At 33.3% G+C, this 24,585-nt stretch overlaps 1 protein-coding gene across 1 annotated transcript in view; it reads right to left on the bottom strand.

Annotated features, from left to right (window-relative positions):
• FAM172A (family with sequence similarity 172 member A) overlaps positions 1-24,585 on the bottom strand; it is a 197,818-nt gene that overhangs the window by 88,103 nt on the left and 85,130 nt on the right. Inside the window, exon 4 of the mRNA XM_021707472.1 lies at positions 17,770-17,988. Coding sequence (XP_021563147.1) covers positions 17,770-17,988 — 219 coding nt within the window. The remainder of the gene's footprint in view (positions 1-17,769; positions 17,989-24,585) is intronic.

A 24,585-nucleotide genomic window follows, 5' to 3' on the forward strand; every position in this document is an offset into this window, starting at 1 on the left:
GAGACTCTTCAGCCTCAGCCTTCCAAGTCTCTGAAATTACTGGTGCATGCCACCAGCTCAGCTAATGTTTTAATTTTTTTGTACAGATTGGGTTTCACTATGTTGCCCAGGCTGCTCTTGAACTCCTGGTCTCAAGCAATCCTCTCGTCTTGGCCTTCCAAAGTGTTGGGATTATAGGTGTGAGCCACCATGCCCGGTCCTCAAAGACTTTCTTAATTATGCTAAATGCAATATACATTGCTGCAAAAGGCAGACTGTGATTATTAGCATGTACATGTTCTTCACACTTGCATGTTTTCACACTGCTCAGAGGGATGGAGGGAGGGTCAAGAATTGTTTCAACAAAAGAGGGGATATTAAGTTTAGGTATTAGATATAGGACAAGTACTTTCTGAATAATGTTTTAGAATTTGAACAGAATCTTATAAAATGTCCAATAGTATTAGATACTTCATAATGTTCCACCTTTAAATGTTCAATTGACTATTATAAAAAAATTTTCATTCCAAATGTTTTTTAAAAAAATCCATTATAAGCTAATTAGGTAAGCTTTTGGTCCTAATCTTGAGAAATATATTAATATATTAATTTAGAATAATTCAGAGTAACTGCCTTTTTCCCCCCTAGAAGTAAGGGCCCAGAAGGAAGAGTCCAGAACACCCACTTCCTACTACCTACCTTTGGCCAGTGACAGGGGTAATGTTCCTTGTCACTCTGGCTATAATGACTCTCAATATAATGAAAAGGGGCTAATAGAAGATTAAACAAGATACATATCCAAGTGCTTAGTACAGTATCTAGCATATAGAAAGCTCTCAAAAAGGGATATCAGATACAATTAATTATTAATAAGACAGAATCTATCAGTATATGAGAATCAAAATGAGGCAGTACATTTCAGCCTACAGAGATCCAATCACCAAATGATTACTCAGTGCCTACTTGTACCAGGTCCTATGCTATAAACACTTATGCTACAGTGATGACAAAATAAAGATATCTGCCCTCTTGGGGCTTACATTTTAACAGGGAGGCAAAGAGTAATCAACATTTAACAGAGAAATGAATTATATATGATAGAAGGTGATAAGTGTTAAAGAAAAAGTAGAGCTTGGTAAGGGGAGTGGGGAAGGTTGTCATTTTAAATAGGGTAGTGAAGGTATGCCTCCATTGAGATAATGTTGGAGAGGATATTTAAAGGAGTTCAGGAAGGAGTTCAGGAACATCAGCCATGCATATATCTAGGCACAGGCACTGTGGGCTGAGGAAGCAGCCAGTGCAAAGATGGCAAGGCAGGAGCACGCCTGTATCTTCGAAGAATAGCAAGGAGGCCAGTGCCACCAGAATGAAATAAACAAAGCAGAGAAGGCCAGAAAATGAGATTAGAGGGGTAAGGAGAGGGCAGTTTTCCCATGGCCGTTGCTTACAAAAGGCCAAGTCTCAAAGTAAAGGCACTTAGTTCATTTACTCAACAACTTTATTATGTATAATGTGTGTAAAGGCAACTTGTTAGGTGCTAAAGGTTACAAAAAGATGGTTAACTCAGAATTTTTATCATAATGAGGTTTACAATATTCCCACATAGAGACTACTTATATGAACATTTTTCTAGTAAAAACTAAAGTCAGAGTCATGAGGGGGGGCGGTTAAAGAAGGAAGGCATGTGTATGCACATGAACACAGCTATTTTATATTAAAATGGAACTTCCTCTGAAATGTTCCAGCTTCAAAACTATATTATATGAGACACTCCAACAGTTAACAATCATTTGCAGCAGAGCAGGACCTTCACAGACTCCCATAAAGATTAATTTGTTCATCATTTTAATGCTTTTCAAAAAAAAGTTGCTTGGTTAGATCTTTTGCCAAAAATATCTATTTAAACCCACACAAGAAGGAGCTAACAAATGTCAATAATATCATTAGCAATTAAGAAAATGTGAAAAACCTAAATAGAAATACTGTGTTTTTAGTGATCATCATTACTCAGTGCTAATCATCAACTTCATATTATAATTCCTAAAGAATAAAGCACAAGTGAAAATGTGTTATGATCTGCAAAACTTTATTAAAGGTTAAGTGTAATTAGTATTAGACTACATTATTTCTTCTAAACAATAAGTACTGTAAAGTGAATATATCATTTTCTGGAGAAAGTGAAAGCAAGAGAAGGAAAAATTAGTTAAGGGACATTAAATGGTTCTGGCACTTTTGAAATGCCCTTATATGTTTGATTGGCTTCATCTGGGCCAAAGTAGGGCAAATCATTTTAAGCATCATGAATAAACACCACCACATTTCTGGAAATTGAAATATTACAGTTTTCAGAAAGTGTCAAAAACATCCACCAAATTAATTCCTCTTAAGTGCCAAATTTTGAAGTGGTTTATAATAGTCAACAGAAAATCTTGTTATATAACATTATGTAAAATAATTTTATATAAATAATTTGTACAAAAATTGAAGTGATTCTCATTGCAGTGACAAATTGTACTTAGTCAAGAAAATGTATTAAAAAATATCAAATTTTAAAATTCAATATGGTCTGTAGTTGAATCTCTAAGTATCAGACTTTTATTACTAATAATATATTAATAGTTGTAAAAGGACCCTGCAATTTCCAATTGGAAAACAAATTTTCCCTTTCTAATTTCCTACAACACATGAACTGCAACAAAATACTACAATCTGCCTAATGTTGAAGTTGCTTATGAATATTTTAGCCTCTTCACTAGATTGTGAACTTCTGGAGAAGAAAAATTCTGGCTTTTCAATCTCTATGTTTCACCAAGGACCAGCACAATATTTTGTAAATAGTGTTCAACTACTGAAATAAAATACGAAGAGATCCATTCCATCATGTGCCACTAAACAGGATACATTTCTTCAGTTTCAAGATACATTTGATATCTTGACATATTGTCCTGAGTAATTTCATGTACCTTGAGTAGAAATCATGTTTTAGTCCTCTCCCATCTTCCATCTTCAATATCTAGCACTCTGGACATGGTATAAAATTGATGAAGGTATACTAGCAGAATGTAACCAACAACTGACATTGTACTTGTATCATAATTAGTTATATTAGGTATCTTGAAATGCCTTTTAAAAATAGAAGACATTATGGAAATAGGACACTTAGGGGCTAACATCTCTATTTAATCAATCATTCAGTCATTACTTTCTAGCTTTACCACCTAGATTTACCATCTAAAGATCCTATCTCTTCTCAATAATATGACATCTGCTACTGGAGACAATTCAAACCTGCTCTCAATCTGCCTTGGCAAATAAAAGAACACAACTGATCGTCCATAATAAATAAGTAAATAAGCATTTATAGAGGGGTCACTACCTGCCAAATAGAATGCAGGGATATTTATACAATGTGTGAGGTCAAATATTGAATAAGATGTAGGAAAAAGAATAAACGTCCACATCATCCCTACCAGGACTGCCCCATAAAAACACACAGTACACACACTGTACAACTCCAGGAGGTGCCAGATAATAATTAGGTTTCCTTGGAGTTATGCAACTAGACAATCCTGTCTTATACTATATTGTATTCATCTAAGATGCCATTAATTCTAAAAAAGACTACTATTTATATACCATTAAGAGAAAAAAATGATGCTAAAAAATCTATGATATTCCATTGTTTTGTAAGATGCATCCCAAATTCAGAGATGTTAAAATGTGATAAATGGTTTTAGAATCAATGAAAGTAGATGAAAATCCAAGCACTCTTCAATAGACTGAGATATATATATGCAAAAATAATAGCCTTTTCTTTGATGGCATTATTATATCCACAGCCTATACAAGAATGTCTGAGGAAGTTTTTTTAAGTCTCCTGTGTGAAGTCAAAATAAAGAACACCAGAAGTGAATGAAAATAATTAATGTCACAATTCACCTATAATGCACCAGGATCTTCAGATTTATATTCTTCCCCTTACATCTTAAAATTGTGCTAGGAATAGGGTTTTCAACTAACTTTTAGGTTCAAATCTAAATTACTTAATGAGCACTCATCCCTTCCCCCACCTAATAACACCCCCAACACACACCAGCTGCTCACACAAAGGACAGAGAAGTCACTTCAGAATATGAATGGAGGGAAAAACCCTAACATGAAAATATCAATAACCAGAAAGGTATATTGCAACCTCTGTCCCAGTATCAGCTTTGCCACTAATAATAGTGCAACCTTCAGCAACCATTGGTCCTCAAACAACAGGCTTGAACTGCGTGGGTCCACTTACACGCATTTGTAGGATGTGAAGCCCTCCTAAATGGAGGGCTGACTTTTTGTACACATGAATTCCTCGGGGTTGACTTTGATACTTGAATATGTGTAGATTTTAGTATGCTTGGGGCACCTGGAATTAACCCCTTAAGTATATCAAGGGATGACTGTATATAATTTCTCTTCATCTCAGTTTCCTTATCTACATCTACAAATGAAGTAGATGAACTTAAAAATGTCTAAAAAATACCTACCAATTCTTAGACATTACTGTCTGACAACCTATTTCTGATAGAATCCTTCTCCTATAAATAATATTCTTCCCAAATATAATCGTTATAAAAAACAGTAAACAAACATGGGTTGAATGGATTATATACACCCCATTTAATATGGAAAACATGTCTCACTGCCAAAAATTTAAGCAGCAACATTACAAAAACACTGAGTTCCTCTCAATAATTACTAAAACATATTTTAGCTTTAATAAGTGTACTTAATTTACTAGTGTAAAACCTAATTCTAATGTTCAAATTTGTCTTTTAAAAATTTATTAATCCATTATATAGCTCTGAAAATTATTGATACTATTATTGCTATGGCAGAAACATGAAGTTTTGGACCAGAACATTTAAAAGCCTTTCTAAAGAAATATCAGTGACTTAAAAAATGTCAAATTATTTTAGAACTATTAAGTATAATGGTGTCCCAAATGATAGAGCACTGTAATATTTCTTTTTATCATCTCCTGGAGGAAAGGGAATTTTCTGAAATTTCACAAAGAAACACCAATTATCAGACATTTAGTAAGCTATATTAAAGCTTTTAGGAAAACAAATTCAGGTACAAGAATTACACTTAGAAGAAACAGGAATTAGGGAAAGTATTGGTAGGTGACCGTTAAGATGAATATTCAAGGCTAATTTTACCTCTCTTTCCAGAGGTTTCCAAAATAGGATACTAATTACAATGTAGAATCTATTATTTTCAAGGAAAAAACCTTAAGATTTTCTTCTAGTATTAAATTAATGAAAAAAACTGCAATAAAATTAATATGTGTATAAGATGAAACTGATAGTATTTTGAGCTGTAATTTTACACTCCGAACAAATAAATCTAAACATACAATTTCATGTTTATGAATGTACATATATAATCTAAATTGAAATGAGATGAGTCTGTGAGGGAAATACTCAAGTCACTCAGTAAACATGTTACATTGTCCTGCTGTATTAGACAAGAGGGACACACACAGAAGTGCTTACACTGCTGATGAAGCCATAACATACATGTGTGAGAACTGGTTCTGGCAAAAACATCAAGGGGTGGGGGAATGGGGAACACACTGATTGGTTGAGAACAGACAAGCCTATCTAAAGACAAGCTGAAATAAGGCTGGGGATTTAAAAAAAAAAGACACCCCCCCCATCCACCAAGGCAAAGTACTTTTGAGTCAACTATATAAAACTGAATTAGACTTTCCCTCATCCTCCCCTGCAATATCTTCAAACCACTTTGCTCTCAAGCAGCTCACACAAGCCAGATGGACAGTTGGAACTAAGGCAAAAAATAATGTCTTACTCCTGAGGAGAAGAAAAGAAAAATGTGGGTCCCAGATTCTAGACTCAATATAGCTATTCATTGCAACTCTCTAACAGTAGTTTTTGAATAAACCATTGCATTGTGGGAAACACTATTTGTCTTTTATCACAGCAATTCTGTGCCAACCAAGAAAAATCCATTTGTCTATTCATATTTGTATATTTATTTTATACATACACACAGAAATCTTAGAGAATCACCTGTAGAAAATGTTCACTATTCAATGTAGCATACTGGGGAAAACATAGACTAAAGTCAGACTCCGGCTTAAATCTTTGTTTAGTTTTTTTTGTTTGTTTAGTTATTCTTATTAGGTATATAATTATGAATAAGTCTATTTACATCTCTGAGTTTCATTTTACATATCTGTAAATTTAGGGTAATATATGAGACTACAGAGAGGATTACACCAACAACCGCTACTTCTAACTTGACAAATTGAGATACAAGGGCCCCAGCTATGGGGAGGAAGTTGGAGAGGTTGTTAAATTGCCACTTCAGGATGGAGGTGAGAGTTGTGAGATTATAGGGAGAGACTAATATCCATAATCTAACTCAAATTGAAGCATGTTTAATCCAGTTGCATTTTAGATAGTTACTGTCAAAGTTATCCAATTTGAAGTACTACAAAGAATATATCATTAGAAATTATCATGGATAAATACAACTTGAATTGTAAATCAAATATACTACAATAATAATAACTAACATTTACTGAGTGCATACTATGTGCCAAGCCAGGTACTAAGTACTTAATTGCATTACCTCTTTTAATTCTCACTAACAACCCTACTGAATAAATACTATTATTATTCTTACTTTTCTAGATGATAAAAATAGAAGTTTAAATAGGTTATGTAATTTGCCTGAATGAATGCTACAGTTGGCAAAGCCTCAACCTGATCCATATCTATGCCACACACAGTAGCTCTTAATCACTATTGAATCAGTCTAATGCAAAGCTAGGTAAACTTAAAACAGCACCAGTCAAGGGTTTGTAATATGGTAATGAACTGGATCACAAGTAGAAAGCAGACACAGATATCTGGGCTCTGTGGTGAAGCAAGAGGCACCCATTTTAGTGGAAAGAGGAAGGAATGAACATTGTAACTGCTAAAACCTAAAATGGGCAAGTGATTCTCCAGGACCTTCTACTGTTGGGAGTGGAGCAGTAGAAAGCAAATTCTAAATCCTCAAATTCCACTTGACTGGTCGATGTGGACTAACAACTCAGTTTCAGTAAAAGGTAGGGGAGAAAGGGAAAGAGGGAGCAGATGGAGCAGTCTATACACAATGCTCTCTGAGTTCAGATCAAAGGAGTTAAGACCAGAAAAATCTAAATATATCAATGAACCCGTTCTAGTTCTCTACTTCAGTTTACACAGCTGCTAATATTGATTCATCTAGTTTTAATACCTAATAGGTCAACTGAAATATGGCTCTTATTCTAGTTTTAGAAACTGCTTTCTCTCATTGTTTCTGTGTTCAATTCTGGGAAAGAAACGTAGATCAGTGGTTCTACAAATAGGATCCACAAACCTCTGGAGTTTCCTAAGATCCTTTAAGGGGGTTTACAAAGTCAAAATCATTTTATTATAATATGAAGGCATTTTTATCTTTTTCATTGTGGTGACATTTGCATTAATGTTAAAAAGCAATGACAGATCAAACTGCCTGCGACTTAGCAGAGATGAAAGCAGTAGTACCAAACTATACTTGTAGTCGTCTTCACTGCCACATTTGGAGGATTAAAAAAAAAACTTGGCCTAAATGTCAATGAAGTGAAAATTTACTTTTATTATTAAATCTCAACCCTGAGGATATGTCTGTTAATGTACTGAGAGATGAAATGAAGGTACACATAAAGCACTTGCATACTCATTTATCCTATGATGGTTGTCCAGAGGAAAAGCAGTTGTGAACTCGATTGAGTTTTAAGTGAGTTTTGAGCTTAATGGAGTTGTAAAGTTTAATGGAATGCCATTTGTATTTGTAAGACTGACTGACAAACTGATTCTTCTACAATTCGGGTATTTTGAAAACATTTTCTTGAAAATGAACAAAGTAAGCCTTGCAGTCCAAGGAAAGCAACGATGGCATTTGTGGTCAATGATGAAAACTGAGCTCTCTTGCTAAAGTTAGAATTTGGGAAAACCTGTATCATCCCTGAGAAGCTTGATAGTTTCTCAATTCTTAAAACTCTTCTGATGAAACTGGTAGTAATATTAATGGGTAAGAATTTTTTAATACAGTTTAACAAAATGTGTGAACGTTTAGATGATTTGCATAGCTAAGTGAGGAAATATTTTCCAAATGACCAACGCATGTTACAAAATCACACATGAGTAAAAGACAAACCAATAGATTTTTATGAGACTATAAAAGTGTGTTTTAGATTCCATGTAGCACTTAATCTTTAAAAAACTACTTCTTATTGAATGTTGGTATAGCATCAAAGAAGAATATCCATGATTATCTGAAAAAGCTATTAAAATACTCATCCTTTTTTACAACTGCGTATCTGTGTGAGGCTGAATTTTCTTCACATACATCAACGAAGACCACATATCACAAGAGTGAACACAGAAATAGATGTATAAATTCAACTGCTTTCTAAGCCAGACATTAGAGGTTTTCAAAAATGCCACACTTCTCACTGTTTTTTGTTTTGAAAAATATAGCCATTTCTCATAAAAGTGTTATGTCATCATGTAATAGGCTTATTACATAAATTTTTTCAAAATTTTCTCATTTTTAATTTCCTTTATGGTAAACACTACAAATATAACCTATATAAACAAAAACTTTAATAACATTTAAGTGTGTAGTAACTATATTTGAGCATATAAAGCCCCCTTGTGCCTGAACCCAAAGGTTTGAGTATCACTAATTATAAGCCAATGGGGAAAGACCTCATTCTGCCATAATTCTTCCCATGTTTTCTAAGGAGAAGGAGGTAGGTAGAGGAGAAAAGGAAATGGGGACATAGTGACTCATAAGTATCTCACTAATTGTTTTCATATACACTAACTTATATTATTTATTCCTTACAAAAGTCGCTAGTTATGATTATCCCTATTTTATAGATGAAGGAATTGAAATGAGGAGGGATGATCTGCCTAAAGTCACAGTTGATAAGCAACAGAATTAAGATTACAACATGTATCTCTTTGATTGTGAAGCTCTTATTCTTTCACTACATCATATTTATGAAACCCTAGCCCCCCAATCGGTCAATGCCCACTAAAACTCACAAATACAGAGCTTTAGTTTTTATTTTAATTTACATTCTAAATCTAAAGATCTAATTTTTAAAAAATGATTTTTAATGCTTCACTATTGGCTTATTTTATCAAAAGCAAAGAAAGTTTGGTACACTTAATAATGGATATTAACTGAGCTTACAGCACAATGTACTAATTTTCTGGTGTTAGGACACTTCAGTCGTAATATAAAGAGTATACTAGTTCTTTCAATCTTTCGCTAGCCAATATCAAAGAGTAGATTTATATATATAGGCAAAGGTCTATCTTCATAGGTTCATGTAATCAAGTAATAGTCATTCATCAAATCTTTATTTAAAAAACTACTATGTTTAGTAGGCTTTGGAAGCATAAAACCTAAGAAATATTACGGTTAACTTCTGATCATTTAAAATAGAATGAAGGCCCTTTTAAAGCTTTAAAATTAGACAGTTTTGTGACCACTTTCCCTGTAGTCAGGCTTGATCAGTTTCCCTTTTAAATGAAAATCTTAAAATGAAGAAATTAAGTTATACTACAGAGAACACCTAATGATTATATTTTAAGATTGCTTTACTGAATTGCTAGAAAATACAAGAAATCACAGTGATCTTTTCAGATGAACCACTCCTCTCCCAGTAGGCACGTCCGCTGGGGTGACACTCCTAGTCTCCCTCCCCAAACCTCATTCTTTCTTTCCCACAGGAAGAGTGACTTATCTGATTAGCACATTTTGGAGAAGAAACTGCACAAGCTCAGTAACCCTTCAGGGTATCTTTCAAGCAGGCCTGCATTCTCGCTTGCTTTCTGGGAAAGGCAAAGAGACTGTTTGGAGGATAAGAGGGAATTTCATTTCAGGGGAGAATATATCTGGAAGTCTATTAGCCACACATCTAAATCAAAGTTTCCAGTTGAACTATATCATTCAGTAATGCTGGTGTTGTGATCTTCTTTTGTCTGATTCCTATGCAATATTTCTCATTGAATGTCAAAATGAAGAGCAAAAGACTGAGGTATTATTTTTGGTACAACTTTGTGCTTAATATAAAAATACATTTAGTCTTTGCCCCTGGTTCCTGGAAAGAGCTAAAACCCTTGACACTTCATGAGTGATAAGACGTCGTTAGTTTCTCATAACAATCCTCTTTCCATCACTGAGTATATACCAATGAGGTAACCTAGATGGATTCCCTAGATGACCTTGGAATGGGGCTGGTGACAGAAAAACCAAGAGATTAGAGGGTAGGAATTTTCAGCCTCACCCACTGCCCCCCAGGAGGGGGAGAGCATCTAGGTTAGTAAACACACTGATGGGTGCTAGGAAGGTAGAACCCCAGAGAGGGTATGGGAACTCAGCATGCTCTTTCCTACACACCTTGCCTTATGCGTCTCTTCCATTTGATTGCTCCTGAGTTGCATCCATCATAGTAAACAGGCAAACCAAAGTATTCTTCTGAGTTCTATGAGCCATTCTGCCAAATTATTAAACCTGAGAGGGGGGTGGTGTGAACCCCTAATTTATAGATAGTTGGTCAGAAAAATGGGTGACTCCCCCAGGATTTGTGACTGATATCTGAAGCAGGGATGGTCTTGTAGAATCTGACATTAAATTCATGGAGATAATGCCAAAACTGAATTGAATTGCTGGATACTCTGCTGGTGTAAGAAAACTGGAGAACTGGTTAGTGCCAGAGAAAATACCCTAGAAAGGTACTAAAAGACACAAGGGCAGGGACCTTAAGAACTGGATTCTTTCTAAATTGGTTCTTGAGAGAAGATAAGATGTTATTTATTGGCCCTAACGCCCCAAGACTGTGTGTCAGATACCACATTTGCTTTACATTATTATTATTGCTATTATTATTAAAAATGGGGCCTCGCTATATTGTTCAGGTTGCACTCAAACTCCTAGGCTCAAGGGATGCTCCCACCCCAGCCTACCAAGTAGCTAGGACTACACACATGCACTACTGTGTCCAGCTACTTATGTTACTAACATTCCATTTTTCAGACAAAAAATTGAAGTGTAGGGAAGTTCATTTGCGCTCACACACTATATATATGTATGTATATATATATAATAATAATTATTATAATTATTATTATTATTATTATTTTGAGTTGGAGTTTCACTCTGTCACCCAGGCTAGAGTGCAGTGGCACACTCACAGCCACTCCAGTGTTGATCTGATGGGTTCTGGTGATCCTTCTGCCTCCGCCTTCCAAGTAGCCGGAACTACAGGCATGTGTTACCATGCCTGGCTAATTTTTTAATTATTGTAGAGATGAGGTCTCAACAAGGTGCCCAGGCTTGACTTGAACCTGCGGGCTCAGGCAATCCACTCACCTCAGTCTCCCATCGTGCTGGGATTATAGGCTGAGCCACCGAGCCCGGCCTGAGCTCACACTATATTAAGTGAAAGAGCTGGAATTCAAACTCAGGTCTATCAGATTCTACACTTTTACTCTCATTTCCATACTGTATCTCTGCAATGGCTTGATTCTGAATGTTACTCATACACTAAAACAGGAAATAAAAATAGTTATTACTATAATTTGTCTTCAATAATTACAGGCTTTAAGTTGATTTGGAAAAATAAAATGCCTTAGAATATAGAAAACATTTACAATAATCAATTCTTATATTGATAATTAAGATACTAAATCTTTTTTTCTTCTTCCCAGTTATATTTTAAAAGATTTAGAGGCTAAGAAAAAAAACTAGAGATGTAGTTGATTGGGATACTCAAGTTTCTAAGGAAAGCAAAATTAATTATGAACAGCAGCAGCCCCTGGTGGTCTAACGGGAAAAAAAAATAGTGTATCTTTAGTTATGGGGGTGGAAATATGTTTTTTTAAGGAATATATGTACATATTTAGCCATTTGACTCAGTTCTCAACCCAACACATTAAAAAACAGATGCTTTAAAAAATGATCTGTTGGCAAGATGCTTGTTAAAATTTTATCAGTTGCAATATTAAAATTCATTATGAATTAATTAACACATTATAAAAAATAAAATGTTTTTGTTTCATCATTTTACAAAGTACTATAACCAGTGGTGATTAACACTGGGAATTTTGTGTGTCTTGATATGTGTTGCTCAAAAAGAAACTAAATTTATAGGATTACCACTAAATTGATGACATTTTCTGTCTTCACTCTTGAATTCAGTTGGCAGATGTTTTCAAGAACAAAAAATTCCATCTTATTACAAAACATATTAAGCAGGTTTTCCTGCCAGGCATGTCTGACATGATGTTTATTGCCTAGACCAAATCAATCCCCTTAATAAGCCATAATATATGCCAGCAAGTACATTATTTCATAGTTAAGGAAACTTGCCACATGAAACAGTAAGTTCTTTGATCTCTCATGCTCTGCTCTTAATGCCTCAGTAAAGTGCTACATAATCCACTAGTTAGTCATATTTATTTATACTCATTTAAGTTAGTAAAATAAAATTATACTTTGTTAATCTTAGTTTTAGTCCTGAATTTTACTTTACTTCTGCCTGTGTATACCAGAGATTGGCAAAAATTTGAAAGAAGACTGGCTATTTACTACATTCTAGAGAAAAGAAAATTCAAATATTTGAATATACTAGGAAAATAAAATAGTCCCAGAGAATAAACAATCATAATTTATAACATACATAAATTGAACTTGGTTGCTAAAACACTACATAGAAATGACTCTGGCATCAGTACAGAAGAGGTTCAGAAAAGACAGGATAACATTTATTGGTCTTCACTAAGACTGCAAATATACTTAAGTCAGAACATCAAAAACATATACATGTATATATATAAATATATATATATATTTTTTTTTCTTAAAGCTTCAGTTGATCAGAGTTGGCTGTTTCTAAACAATTGCAAAACTCACAATACCAAATATCTTGCATGTTAAGGAATAAGATTTTTGATGGACTTCAACAAGCAATCAATCCATAAATATTTGCATATCTTCAATGTGAAATGCTGGGCTCTGCCAAGATTGCTATTCTGTAAATGTCTCCTCCACATTTGGAATCCTCCTTTTGTGGCCATGTAGCTCTCCTCCCCTCCATCTCCGGCATCTTTTTTTGTTTTCTTTCCTCTGCTGGGTCTAATCACTCTCCTTTACTTCCCATCAGCACAGCCCACAACTAAGTCTAACCTTTGGAAAGAGATGTTCAGGTCCTTCCAACCCAACATTAGACAAATCAGCATCAAGTCACTTTTGCCTATACTCTACCCACAGCCCATCAAGTTCTATGAACTGATCTTCCTTAGTCTACTTGTTCTCTTATGCTCCAGTTTGATACCAGAATAAGTTTCATCCCTATTCTTCATGTCCCTTTATTTAGGTATCTCTAGACTAAGGCCTGGTCTTTTTGCTTTGGTCTCCTTCCAGGGGATTAAATTCTACTATCATTTCCTGACTCCCTGCTTTGTACTGCTGTAAAAAGTGGCTCATATCTGCTTATTAAGGATTGACATGCAATGACAAAATATAAAAAGCATGCTCAAAGATCTAGACAATTATGTGGAGACCTAGTGGAGAAGCATGAAAGATAAACAGGTAATATTGATAAAGTTATAGAACAAAAATACAAGAGATATATCCAGACAGCACATGATAAATTCCGCAGAAGTTAACTAATTATAATAACTACCATGAGTCTTAGTAAGGAGAGATCAATGGTTATAGTGAGAAGAAGAGATGGGATTTCAGCCGGGCACTAAAACATGGATAGAATTTGGATTCAGGAAAGACCGGGAAGCAAAGTTACAGATTTCATAAAACAAAGTTTTATGTACAGGGTACAGCAAGCATAGCAACCTGGTTGTACTCTTTTTTTTTTTTTTTGAGTTGGAGTCTCACTCTGCCGCCCAGGCTGGAGTGCAGTGGCATGCTCACAGCCACTCCAGTGTCCATCTGCTGGGCTCCAGCGATCCTTCCACCTCAGCCTTCTAAGTAGCTGGAACTACAGGCACAAGCTACCACACCCAGCTAATTTTTTTTTATTTATTGTAGAGATGAGGTCTCACCAAGTTGCCCGGGCTGGCCTCGAACCCATGGACTCAGGCAATCTACTTGCCTCCGCCTCCCAAAGTGCTAGGATTACAGGCTGAGACACCGAACCCGTCCTGGTTGTACTCTTAAAACAAATGTATTAAATAGAAATTGTACCGGGTCAGGATAAAACATTTCCATTTTTATTCATAATTTCAACACTATGACAGTATACCTCAAAAGGAAAATGGAATATTCTACTTTTATATTTTCAGATAACAACTTATAGCTCTATCAAGGTATCAAATAAGTCTTTACACACTGAGGTTTTATCATTAATTTTTGGAATGTAATTTCAACTGCCAGATTGGGTAGGAGACCAACAATACAGTTTTGTTTGTTTTGACTTGTTTAAATGTTTCCTCATAGAAAATCAAATAGCATACTTTAATAAAGCAGGACATATATTAAAACAAAGTAGTAGTTTGGGATTCTAACCCTGGCTCCACCACCTTATTTAAAATTTATTGTGACTGTTCTGTTCTACATATATTTATTATGAAGGTTCTGTTCTAGGCTCTGGGGGATAGAGCAGTAAGCAAAACAGACTAAGTCTCTGCCCTCATAAAGCTTACATCAAGAGCATGTGACTTTGGGGAAATAATAAAAGCTTTTGTTTTTGTTTTTGTTATAGTACAAATGACCTTTATTAGGAGCAATGGAAAGTGGCAGAGGAGGGGATGGGATAGCTTGTGTTCCTGGCACAACGTCTGCAGACTCAGCTGTAGCCCTCCAAAAGCTGTAAGTTTTTGACCCACCATCTCCTCATCTCTAAATTTGGATCAATATTAGTGACACTATTAAAAGAGAATATATATATGTTGTGTATAAATGTTTAATAATGTCTACTAAATAATAACTAGCCAAATATCTATTTTTGTCATCAGATATAGTTTACTATATCACATAATACTCTTACAATATAAGGTTTAATTTTCATATTTTGGATACACATTTTATTGTCAACCTATACAGCAATGTAGTAAAGAGGAAAGGGGGGGCAAGGATCTACAGTAATTAGAAGTCCTGGTTTCAACACTTAGTTCTGCCATTTACTAGTTTTGGGATCCTAGATAATCATCTGTGCATCATTTTCCTTAACTATGAAATAAGGATAAAATAATATGATCAGCCTAGCTATTAGGCTTCACAGAAAATACATGTTAATTTCAAAATGTAAATGGTTAAGAACTATATAAATAAAAGTTAATTTAGCTCCATAACATACCATGCTTCGTATCTAAAAATGACAAATGCTTCTCTTATTTGTAGATATGTAAAAGAAAGCAGATATGTAAAAGAAAGTGAAATTGTTTCCTGATTGCACAAAATTACTTAAGAATTTATGTGCCTTACACAAAATGAACTACTCTTCTCTTTCCCACTACAGGACCCAGCCTTACTATCCAGAAGTATGTTTGAAGAGCACCAGTACAAAATATCTCTGATGTTTTGCAGAAAAGTTGAAAAGAAAGTATATTTATTAAGAAAAAAATTTCATAACTAACACTATCAGATACAAAGTTGTGTATCTATGTGAACCCATTTTTATCTTCAGTGCTTTTGATGGGAACTTGGATTGATGAGCAAAATGAGACAAGAAAGAAAGAAGCAAAAAGGCTCATGGAAAAGAAGTAAAAAGAACAGGAATGTAAAAGAGGGAGGAGAATTAAAGAAAAAGAAACAAAAGGAAAGAGAGTAGGTCTTAACAACAAAGCCACATAAAAAGACTGTTTTTCCCTACCTTTAAGAAAAACTAGATGCAGGGATAAACAAAGCAGATATGCAAAACAGAATAAAGAAAATATACACATAAAAGAGAACAAAAGAAAAAAATCAAAGCAATGGTGACAAGATAAAGTGAAAATAAAAAGGAAGAAATAACCTATGGGACAGATATCTGCTATAAATGCTTAATCTGTACATAAGGCAAATACAATAAATTGTTTAAGACAAAATAAAAAACTTCATACACAAAATCACTTTTTGTTTGCATTTTACACAGATAAACAAATACTCTTTGCAATTTGTATCTTTTAAAAACCTTATACAATTCATTTCTGGAATCTAGACATCAAAGGTAATTTTTTAAAATGCAACTCTGTCATAAGATGGTGGTTGACAGACTGGACCATATAGAAGAAAATTTAGGACAACAGAGAGAGAAGGTAGCACCATGACCCTGAAGCAATCATACAAAAGAAAGGGGGTAAGATAATTACACTGGATCAGACAAGTTACGTCTTGATTCTAAATCTAATCATTATTTTTGTTTTTCAAATAACATATTAAATAGTGGGATGATTTTCAGAAATTTTAATACTCATAATCTGCCTAACTTTTGCTTGCCTCACTATATGAAGTGCTTTGGGCATTTCTTGGTCAGGATACATTTTTTAGATATTGAAACATTTTTCATACATTTTGAAAATTATGCTTTCACTACTGCTTAACTGCCATAACTTAAACATTAGAATGACCTATAATGAAATGTCTTGAATGTTTGAAGTACAAGTTCAAAAAGTAGAGTGATCATGCCATGAACTAAAAGTATAATACAGAAAATAAAAACTTAGAAAGCAATGTGTTTCCCCTAAAACGTGGTTTAAAATACTTTATCAAAGTAAATGTAAAAATAGCTCAAGTTGAATAATGAAATGTTACTATTATCCTACAGTGTAATTTCTAAAATGTTAATTTCTTTACGTTTAAATGTTGAATTGCTCACATTTGAGGAACATTTCAATTTTCTTACCCAGTAGCATTTTTGACATGCTTTACTATTAAATTAAACTTCTGGCATCCATAATAAGGGCTTTGAAAATTGCACAAATGTCTCATATATATATATAATCCACAGTATGAATATCAAACAGAATATGTCCAAGTCCAGATAAAATTGTTTATGTCCTCTACAGAAATAGAAATCCTTGGGCAGCACTGCTGTAACAATCCCATACGGCTACACCACAGAGTGCAAAGGTTCGCTGGGTAGGACAAGAGCAAAGGACAGAGCTTGCTCATTACACTCTCCCTGAACTATTTTAGCTTAAATATTTATTAAGATATTAATTACTCTTCCTCCTTCTCTCTGCCTTCAGAAGTTAGGCTGAGACATCGTGGATGGATGATTGCTCTTAGGAAAACAATGCACTCAAACTTACCACCCAAGATGAAGAATGTTTTGTACAGTACAGTACATTATTAATTCATCAGGTAACATGCCTTAGAATTATCAGGTTACATGTACTCTCACTTATGGACAACATAACAGCATAATACTTTAAAGAAACAGCATATTTAGCAGCTGAATTACAAAATTTTATTTCCTTTCCATGTACCATAGTAAAATTATTTTTGAAAATTTCCCTTGAAGTAGTATGTAACACAGAAGGAAATAGCATTTGCATTTGAGACTTCTATAAAATGTCACACTGAGATAAGAAGGATGTACTTTGTAATTTTGAAAAAAAAGCAGAAAATATTTCATCAAAGTAGAAAACCATGAAAACATAAATAACTGAAAATTAATAGTTTCTTTAAAAAATAAAATAATTTACATAAAATATAAATAAGGTAAAGGAAATAATGAAGGAAAGTGATCTCACTTACTCTAATATATAATTGCATCATTTCTTTTTCTCTTTGGGGGTTACGATACTTCTCATAGAAATCACGTCGCTTCTTTGTTTCTTTAGAAACTTTATCTTTTCTTTCCCGTTTTTCTGCTGGTTCATCTGAACTATCAGAAGATGACTGTACTTGTATCTTCGGCTTTTCTACTTCAATATAGTTTTCATTGGGATTCAGTACTATTACTCCATATCCTTCCTGTTTTGAAATGAAAGAAAGTGGCGCAATTTAATCTTAGAATCCATTTCTATTTACAAAAAAGTTTGCAACATCTAAGACTAAGTAACTTAATATAATTGCATATTCACTGAAATATTTCTTTGGGCATGATTATGGTTTTAACTTTCCCAAAAGAAAGTCATTTAAAGTTGTTTGCCTTTATTGTAGATGTAAATAAGTATATATTATCTATAAAAGAACAAAAAAACTGCAATATAAAAACTATAAAGCTTAATTTAAAAACATAATTCGATCTCCCTAAATCCCAAAAGCGATTGAAATAATACACTTTCAAACTACATTAATATTTATAGTAAATATTTTGATAAAATAACCTCTTTGAAATTGAAGTTTACAATTCAAACTACACTTTCTTGGATTTTTTTAATAATTGCCCTTTAACTAACATTTCTGATTTGTTTGAACAGTTAAAAAAATAAATAATTCAAAAAGAATAAATCTGATCTAACATTCCAAAAATTTATATCTGTGCTATCATAAGCATATAATATCTACCTATGCACCTTGATGTGTATTCACCACTTTTCCTTCAGGAGGTCAGACAAATCATAAAACAAAATAAGCTAATGTCTTACTACAATGCATGAAAAGTAACTCTTTAATCTTGTAATTTCTTTCATTTATTCAAACTACCATATCAATTTTTCTTTATTAAAAACTAGGACCAGAAAACAAAGTCACAAAACAAACACAGCTTGTTGAGTCATTATGATTTTTTTTAAGTTTGTCTGATTTATTTCTAGCAATGCAAGCATTTCTATAGCTATAATTTAGAAAAATTTTGATATTTGTATTATATCTAATAAAATAACTCAATCATGAGAAAACAGAGGAGAAACAATAACCAGAGACAAGTATCTGTACCACAAATTTTTGAAGCTTATATATCTTGTCTTCTCTATTCAATTCTGTATTGTGGATGTTGCAATTACATCCTTGTAAAATACTGTAAGTTCATTTTTAAAAGATGCATTACATTATAATAAAAATATAAGAGCTATAGAAAATAAAGTTTATAAAATCTCATACTTAAAAAACTATGTATATTTTTTCAAACTGTAAATGTATAATATTTATTAGAAGTCTAAATTTTACTTCTTTTTTGCCAAACCAACCATAAGAATATGATTTTTAAAAACAGATAGCAATAATAATAAACTAATATTAGTATAGGCTTAATTATCTTACTTTTAAATCAGTTAACTTGTTGCACATGATTGGGTTTTGTTTGCAGTTTATTTCACAAACTACTTACAAACTTCACTGGGATTGTGTTAATTTTTTTTCCTTCCAATCAGATGATACTATGATCTAAAACCACGATTTGGTTTGGAAATTTTCAAGGTCATTGAAGGTCTGATTTTAGAGATGGGACTATTAAGATATATTTGCCTTATATATGTGAAAACTATACAGTAGTATATAATAAACTGATGAACAAAGTAGCACACATTCCTCAACAGATGGTCAAATAAAACTTTTAGATAAATGCCTCCTTCACAAAAGTCTTATAAAACGTATTCAAATTTAATTTAAACATTCTACATCAAAGAACAAGACAAGATTTTTTTTAAAAGCTTTTTTAGCTGGTAAGTCAAAAGTTTTACCAACAAAAGATATTTTATTTGGTTCTGCTTTATTCTAATCTGTATAGCTATTCAAAAGTCTTGTAATTCATTGTGATCACTGTCAGGTAGACAGATTGTCACTTGGTGATTTTCTACAGTTGGACACACTTGACTAGTTATTAAAATCACATTTGAAGGAAGTTCCTACCCCTCTTCCTTGTGCCTCTTACAACTTTTCACGCCCTTCTCAAATTTCAGCCATAACTTCTCCTCCCACCAAAAGTAAGTTAAAGAACACTGTTGCACTCTGCTAAACAGGGTGAAATAGAGGCATTCAGTACACTGTCTCTGTATAAGGAACATAGTCAAAAAAGGTCACCATAGGCCAAAAAGAAAATTGCCTCCTTACTAGATTCTGTACCATGAGTAAGTGGTCTCCTGTCATGTTTCTTCCCTGCCTTCTCTGAGTGAATTGAACTTTAAACACACATACACACACACACACATACACATACACACACACACACACTCTCTCACTCTCTCTCTCTCTCTCTCTCTCATACTTAGACAGGAGTTAGAATTAGCAAACCCAAAACATAATCTTATAATTCTTAGAGATGAAAATAGTGATACACTACATTTTAATGCTAACATGAAAAATTTCAAACTCAAAGTCACAAAGTAAGACTGTAGTTAAATTGATATAACATGATTTCATCTTTGCACAATGATGAATTTCAAGTAAAGGTATATCCTCTGAACAAAATTTACAGTCACTAGAATTATGAAACTATTATCCTAACTACTTAATCACTACAATAATATCTTTGTAACTTCAGTTTTTAGAAATCATAGATTGAAAATTGTTGTTCCTATTTGATTTTAAATACTCTGAAATGTGAAGTATCCCATCTAAAAAAGTATTAAAAAAAATCATCAAAGAGTAGAATTTGTCTAAGTTATTGATTATGTAACTGAAAATTACATGACTCATTTGTTCAATATTATAAAGGCACAATGTCAATTTTTCACTTAGGCATCAACAGATAATGAAAAAGGATTCTATTTTAAAATCACCATTATAGAAATCAATTAAAGAATTTTTATTATTTAGATTTCAACAATAAATGTTTCTCTTCAAACACCTGAAGTATTTAGAAAATATTTTAGCCTTTAGATATGTTGGACTGCCAATTTAATTATCATAGCACAATCAAGAAATATTCAGGAACATTTTCTGTGGAAATGAGAGCTGATTTTAATAAATGTCTTTGTTACAAATTCAATTATTATTCTGTAAAAAACTAACATTTTCAATGAAAGTTTTCCTGATAAATTAATTAATGCAATATTCACAGAGACTAATCATAACCATTTTATGAGTAGGAGAAAGCAGGAGCAACAAAATAAAGTTAACTATCCCACCTACGAGTTTGAACCACAGATACATAGCAAAGCTTCATGTTTTCCTTATTTTCTCTGTCATGAATAACAGTGCCAAAAGTCCCTTTATAGAAGCTACTAAGATTTTTGCCATGTCAACATTAATAAATGGAAACTAAGGAGTCAAAGCAAATAAAGTTAAATGAAGCAGAGACAAAATATCAGTAGTTAAATATAACTGTTTTAAATTGAATGATATCAACATACTTCTTCAAAAATAAGAATAAATACTATTTTAAAGGTGATTCTTTCTATTCCCAGTAACTCAATCAGTACACAACAAATTAAGTAAAAAGAGATACTAGCATGACCTTTAACGAATAAAGCCATAAAGTTTTACAAAATTATACTATAAAATCAGGTATCAAGTTTATATCTTAAAAGAGCTGTGTACTGCCACTCTAATTAAAAAAAGGTTATGCTTAGGCTTAGAGTCTTAAACATTTTGTATGAAAGTGTTCCTTTTATATTTAATTATTCCTTGCATGCTATATTTCTTGTAAGATGGAAAGAGGTCATTTCAAAAAATACATGGAAACCTCTTCTGTTTTCTTTAAAAAGATAAAGTGACGAAACTGATTATCTAACATTCTACAACTAAATAAATAAAACCTCTGGCATCTTTTTAAATGATTTACCAAATCAATTCCAATAACCAACATTTCAAGAGACAAAGCATACATAATGTTGTTAATTAACTCTTATGTTTGATCACACAGTCTAGTAGATCAAGAAGTTGATCATGAGGACAGATATTGATAAAAGTAAGCTTTATCTCTTTAATTCATCTAATTCCATTTTCCATACTTTTGTAGCTATAACTCTATCTTCAATTTTAGACTTGTGTTTATAGGGTATAAGCTGTGGAATCTTAATCAGAAACACTCAAAAGTTCATTGCTAGACATAGCATTTTATTCAGCACAAGTACATGTGATTTAAATAGAATACACAGGCCTCCAAGCTTCTTTACTTTGAAGTCTATAGAGGCACTTACTAATAAATAATAGTTCATTTATCATTCAATCAACAAATGATGGCTTAGGTCAGGGAGGTCTACAACAGACAGGTGATGCCAAACACAGAGAACCACAAAGAAAAATCTTGTTAGAGAAATTCAATCAGTATAGATATGCACTTTTCAAGATGATTTTGCAAATAGATGATTTGTAAAGTTTTTAAATGCCTGACCAAAACAAAACTGTGCTTTAGTCCCAAACATAACTTTGCTAAAACTGAAGATTACCCCAGTTAATTTGCCTACTAACCATCAATTATTTAAAAAATGGAAAACAGGAAGAAATTCTACATCTTTTCAAATATCTTGTGGTTGACTAAATAAAAAATCAGCTGAAAGTACTCAGCTCTGCATATTAACCTGCCAATACTGCAAGCCACATGTGACCAGAGAGGTCAGGGGTCATAGTAGAATCTTTTGACCTGTGGAACTGTTTTGGTCTTCAGGCAAGGTTCTGTAAGACATCATTTTACACAAATTTATCAATCATATTTCTCAAGTTCAGCATTCTGCCTGGCTTGAAAGAAGACAGGTGCTCTTCCTCAAGGGAAATGAAACCCAAAATGTTTTATCTACAAACTACATCTACCCATGGACAAACCACTGTCCATTCATCTTTTCTGAAAGATGTATGCTGTATTTATTCTCATCTTTCTCACAAGAAGGGTATGTATATGTCGCTGTTGCAACATCCTAGGTGCAACAGTGAGATGAGGTCATGACAACCAATCAGAAGTCACTAGTGAAGCGTTAAAGTAAACATAGCTGTTGGAGCTGCAGCTCTGCTTGAAAAATGCCCCCTCTATTATTTCAGCAATTTTCTCAAGACGTGACCTGGGACTGAAACGCCTGAAATGTCACTTGACTCCGTTTTGTGCTTCTTCTCAATGTGCATTTAGGTAACAGCACCCTACTAATATTTTGTAAAAATGTTCATTGTGAAGCTACTTCAACTTGTAGCTTCCTGAATTCTAACGCTGTATGCATTCCATGGTATAAAAGTACCATAATATGGGCCAATATAGATTATCCCAGTTAAGTTTCCAACTTCAAATAGCTCATCAAGTTAGTCAGTAAAAGAAAACATGCCACAAAAAGTTTTCAGAGGACCACCTGTTGTCTATTATTTTTACATAGCACTTACTCATAAATCATAACACAGGGTAATTAATCAAGCTGTCAAAGGGAAGGTCAAAGGTTATATGATAGAGTCAGAAGGTCATGCATGGGCTGATAGAGGTCAGGGTCACACTGCATTCCTCATTATCAAGTTGGGATGAGAGACGGCCCAAGCAAACAAAAGTGAAAGCAGATGGAGAAGTGAGTGGATAAAAAAAAAAAAAAAAAAAGAAAATTTCACAAACAAAAAGAAAAGTGAAAGAAGACTGTCAGCTGCCTTCAAATAAAGAATAGAAGAGAAAAGAAATACACTGAAATGTGCTCAAAGGACCTCAAGAGCATAAAGAAACTACAGTTTTATTAATTAAATAAATTGAATATAACTTTTCTTACCCATTTTACTAGTGCACTAAGCAATATTAGAAAACACGTGTTTGGCATCTCTGTACCTTCTCTAGCTAATGTGTCCTAGATTAATTAAGGTAAAGCAAAGAGTTCCAAAGATGAAGTATGATTTACAAAAACAAAAAACATTGTAATAAGAGGTTTTATCCTCCTTTAATATTGTTTGAGGGTTACAACATAGCTGCAAATAGTTTTAAGCCATAAGATAGGCAATTTCTTGAGTTTGATACAAAGATACAAATATAAATGCATCATGAATGTCCTTTTGAATAACAAAACAGTTATAAAATATTCTATTATTACGCTGGCCTGAATTAGATGCAGAATAGTGTGCAAAATTAGCTGTCACCCTTTGCTCAAAATCTTTGTTAATCTCATTTTGAATGTTTGCAGCTTTATCAACACATGCATCAATGTCAACTCCTTGGTTACTGAACCGCTGTAGTTGGAAGAAGATATAATTAAAATGTTTTGGCACAGAAAAGGTGAAATTGTATCTTCCCTTGTTCCCTTAGGAGTCTGTAAAACATGAAGGATATATTGACAAACACACACCCTTGTCTCCAGTTCTGACATCTCAGGTCATGCAAGTGCTATTTATTTTAAAACATTCACATTGCACTTACCCATACTATCACCTACTCCGTTTCTAACTTTTACTAGGTTTTAGAACCTGATGTTGCTTATTTTACAAATTTCTCTTCTTTTCATTAATAACTTATTTAGGGAAGGATTCCATAAATGCACAATAGCACCATAAAGTAAATACATTTACCATTCATTATCAAGGACAGAAATATGATTTAATACCACAGCTTTGTTAAATCTTTTATATATTTTGCTTCTCATTCCCAAAAAATGACACCAACATACACCCACACATTTACACATTAAACTGAAAAGGAGTAACAAGTTACAACTGTTGCCCAGCCAATCACAGATAAAAATCCCTAAATGGATCTAGGGAATCCCAGAAACACCTCTTTATCACATGGTTCAAATC

The sequence above is a fragment of the Carlito syrichta genome, unplaced genomic scaffold, assembly GCF_000164805.1.
Source record: "Carlito syrichta isolate Samal-C Ts95f unplaced genomic scaffold, Tarsius_syrichta-2.0.1 Scaffold118060, whole genome shotgun sequence".
NCBI lineage: Eukaryota > Metazoa > Chordata > Mammalia > Primates > Tarsiidae > Carlito > Carlito syrichta.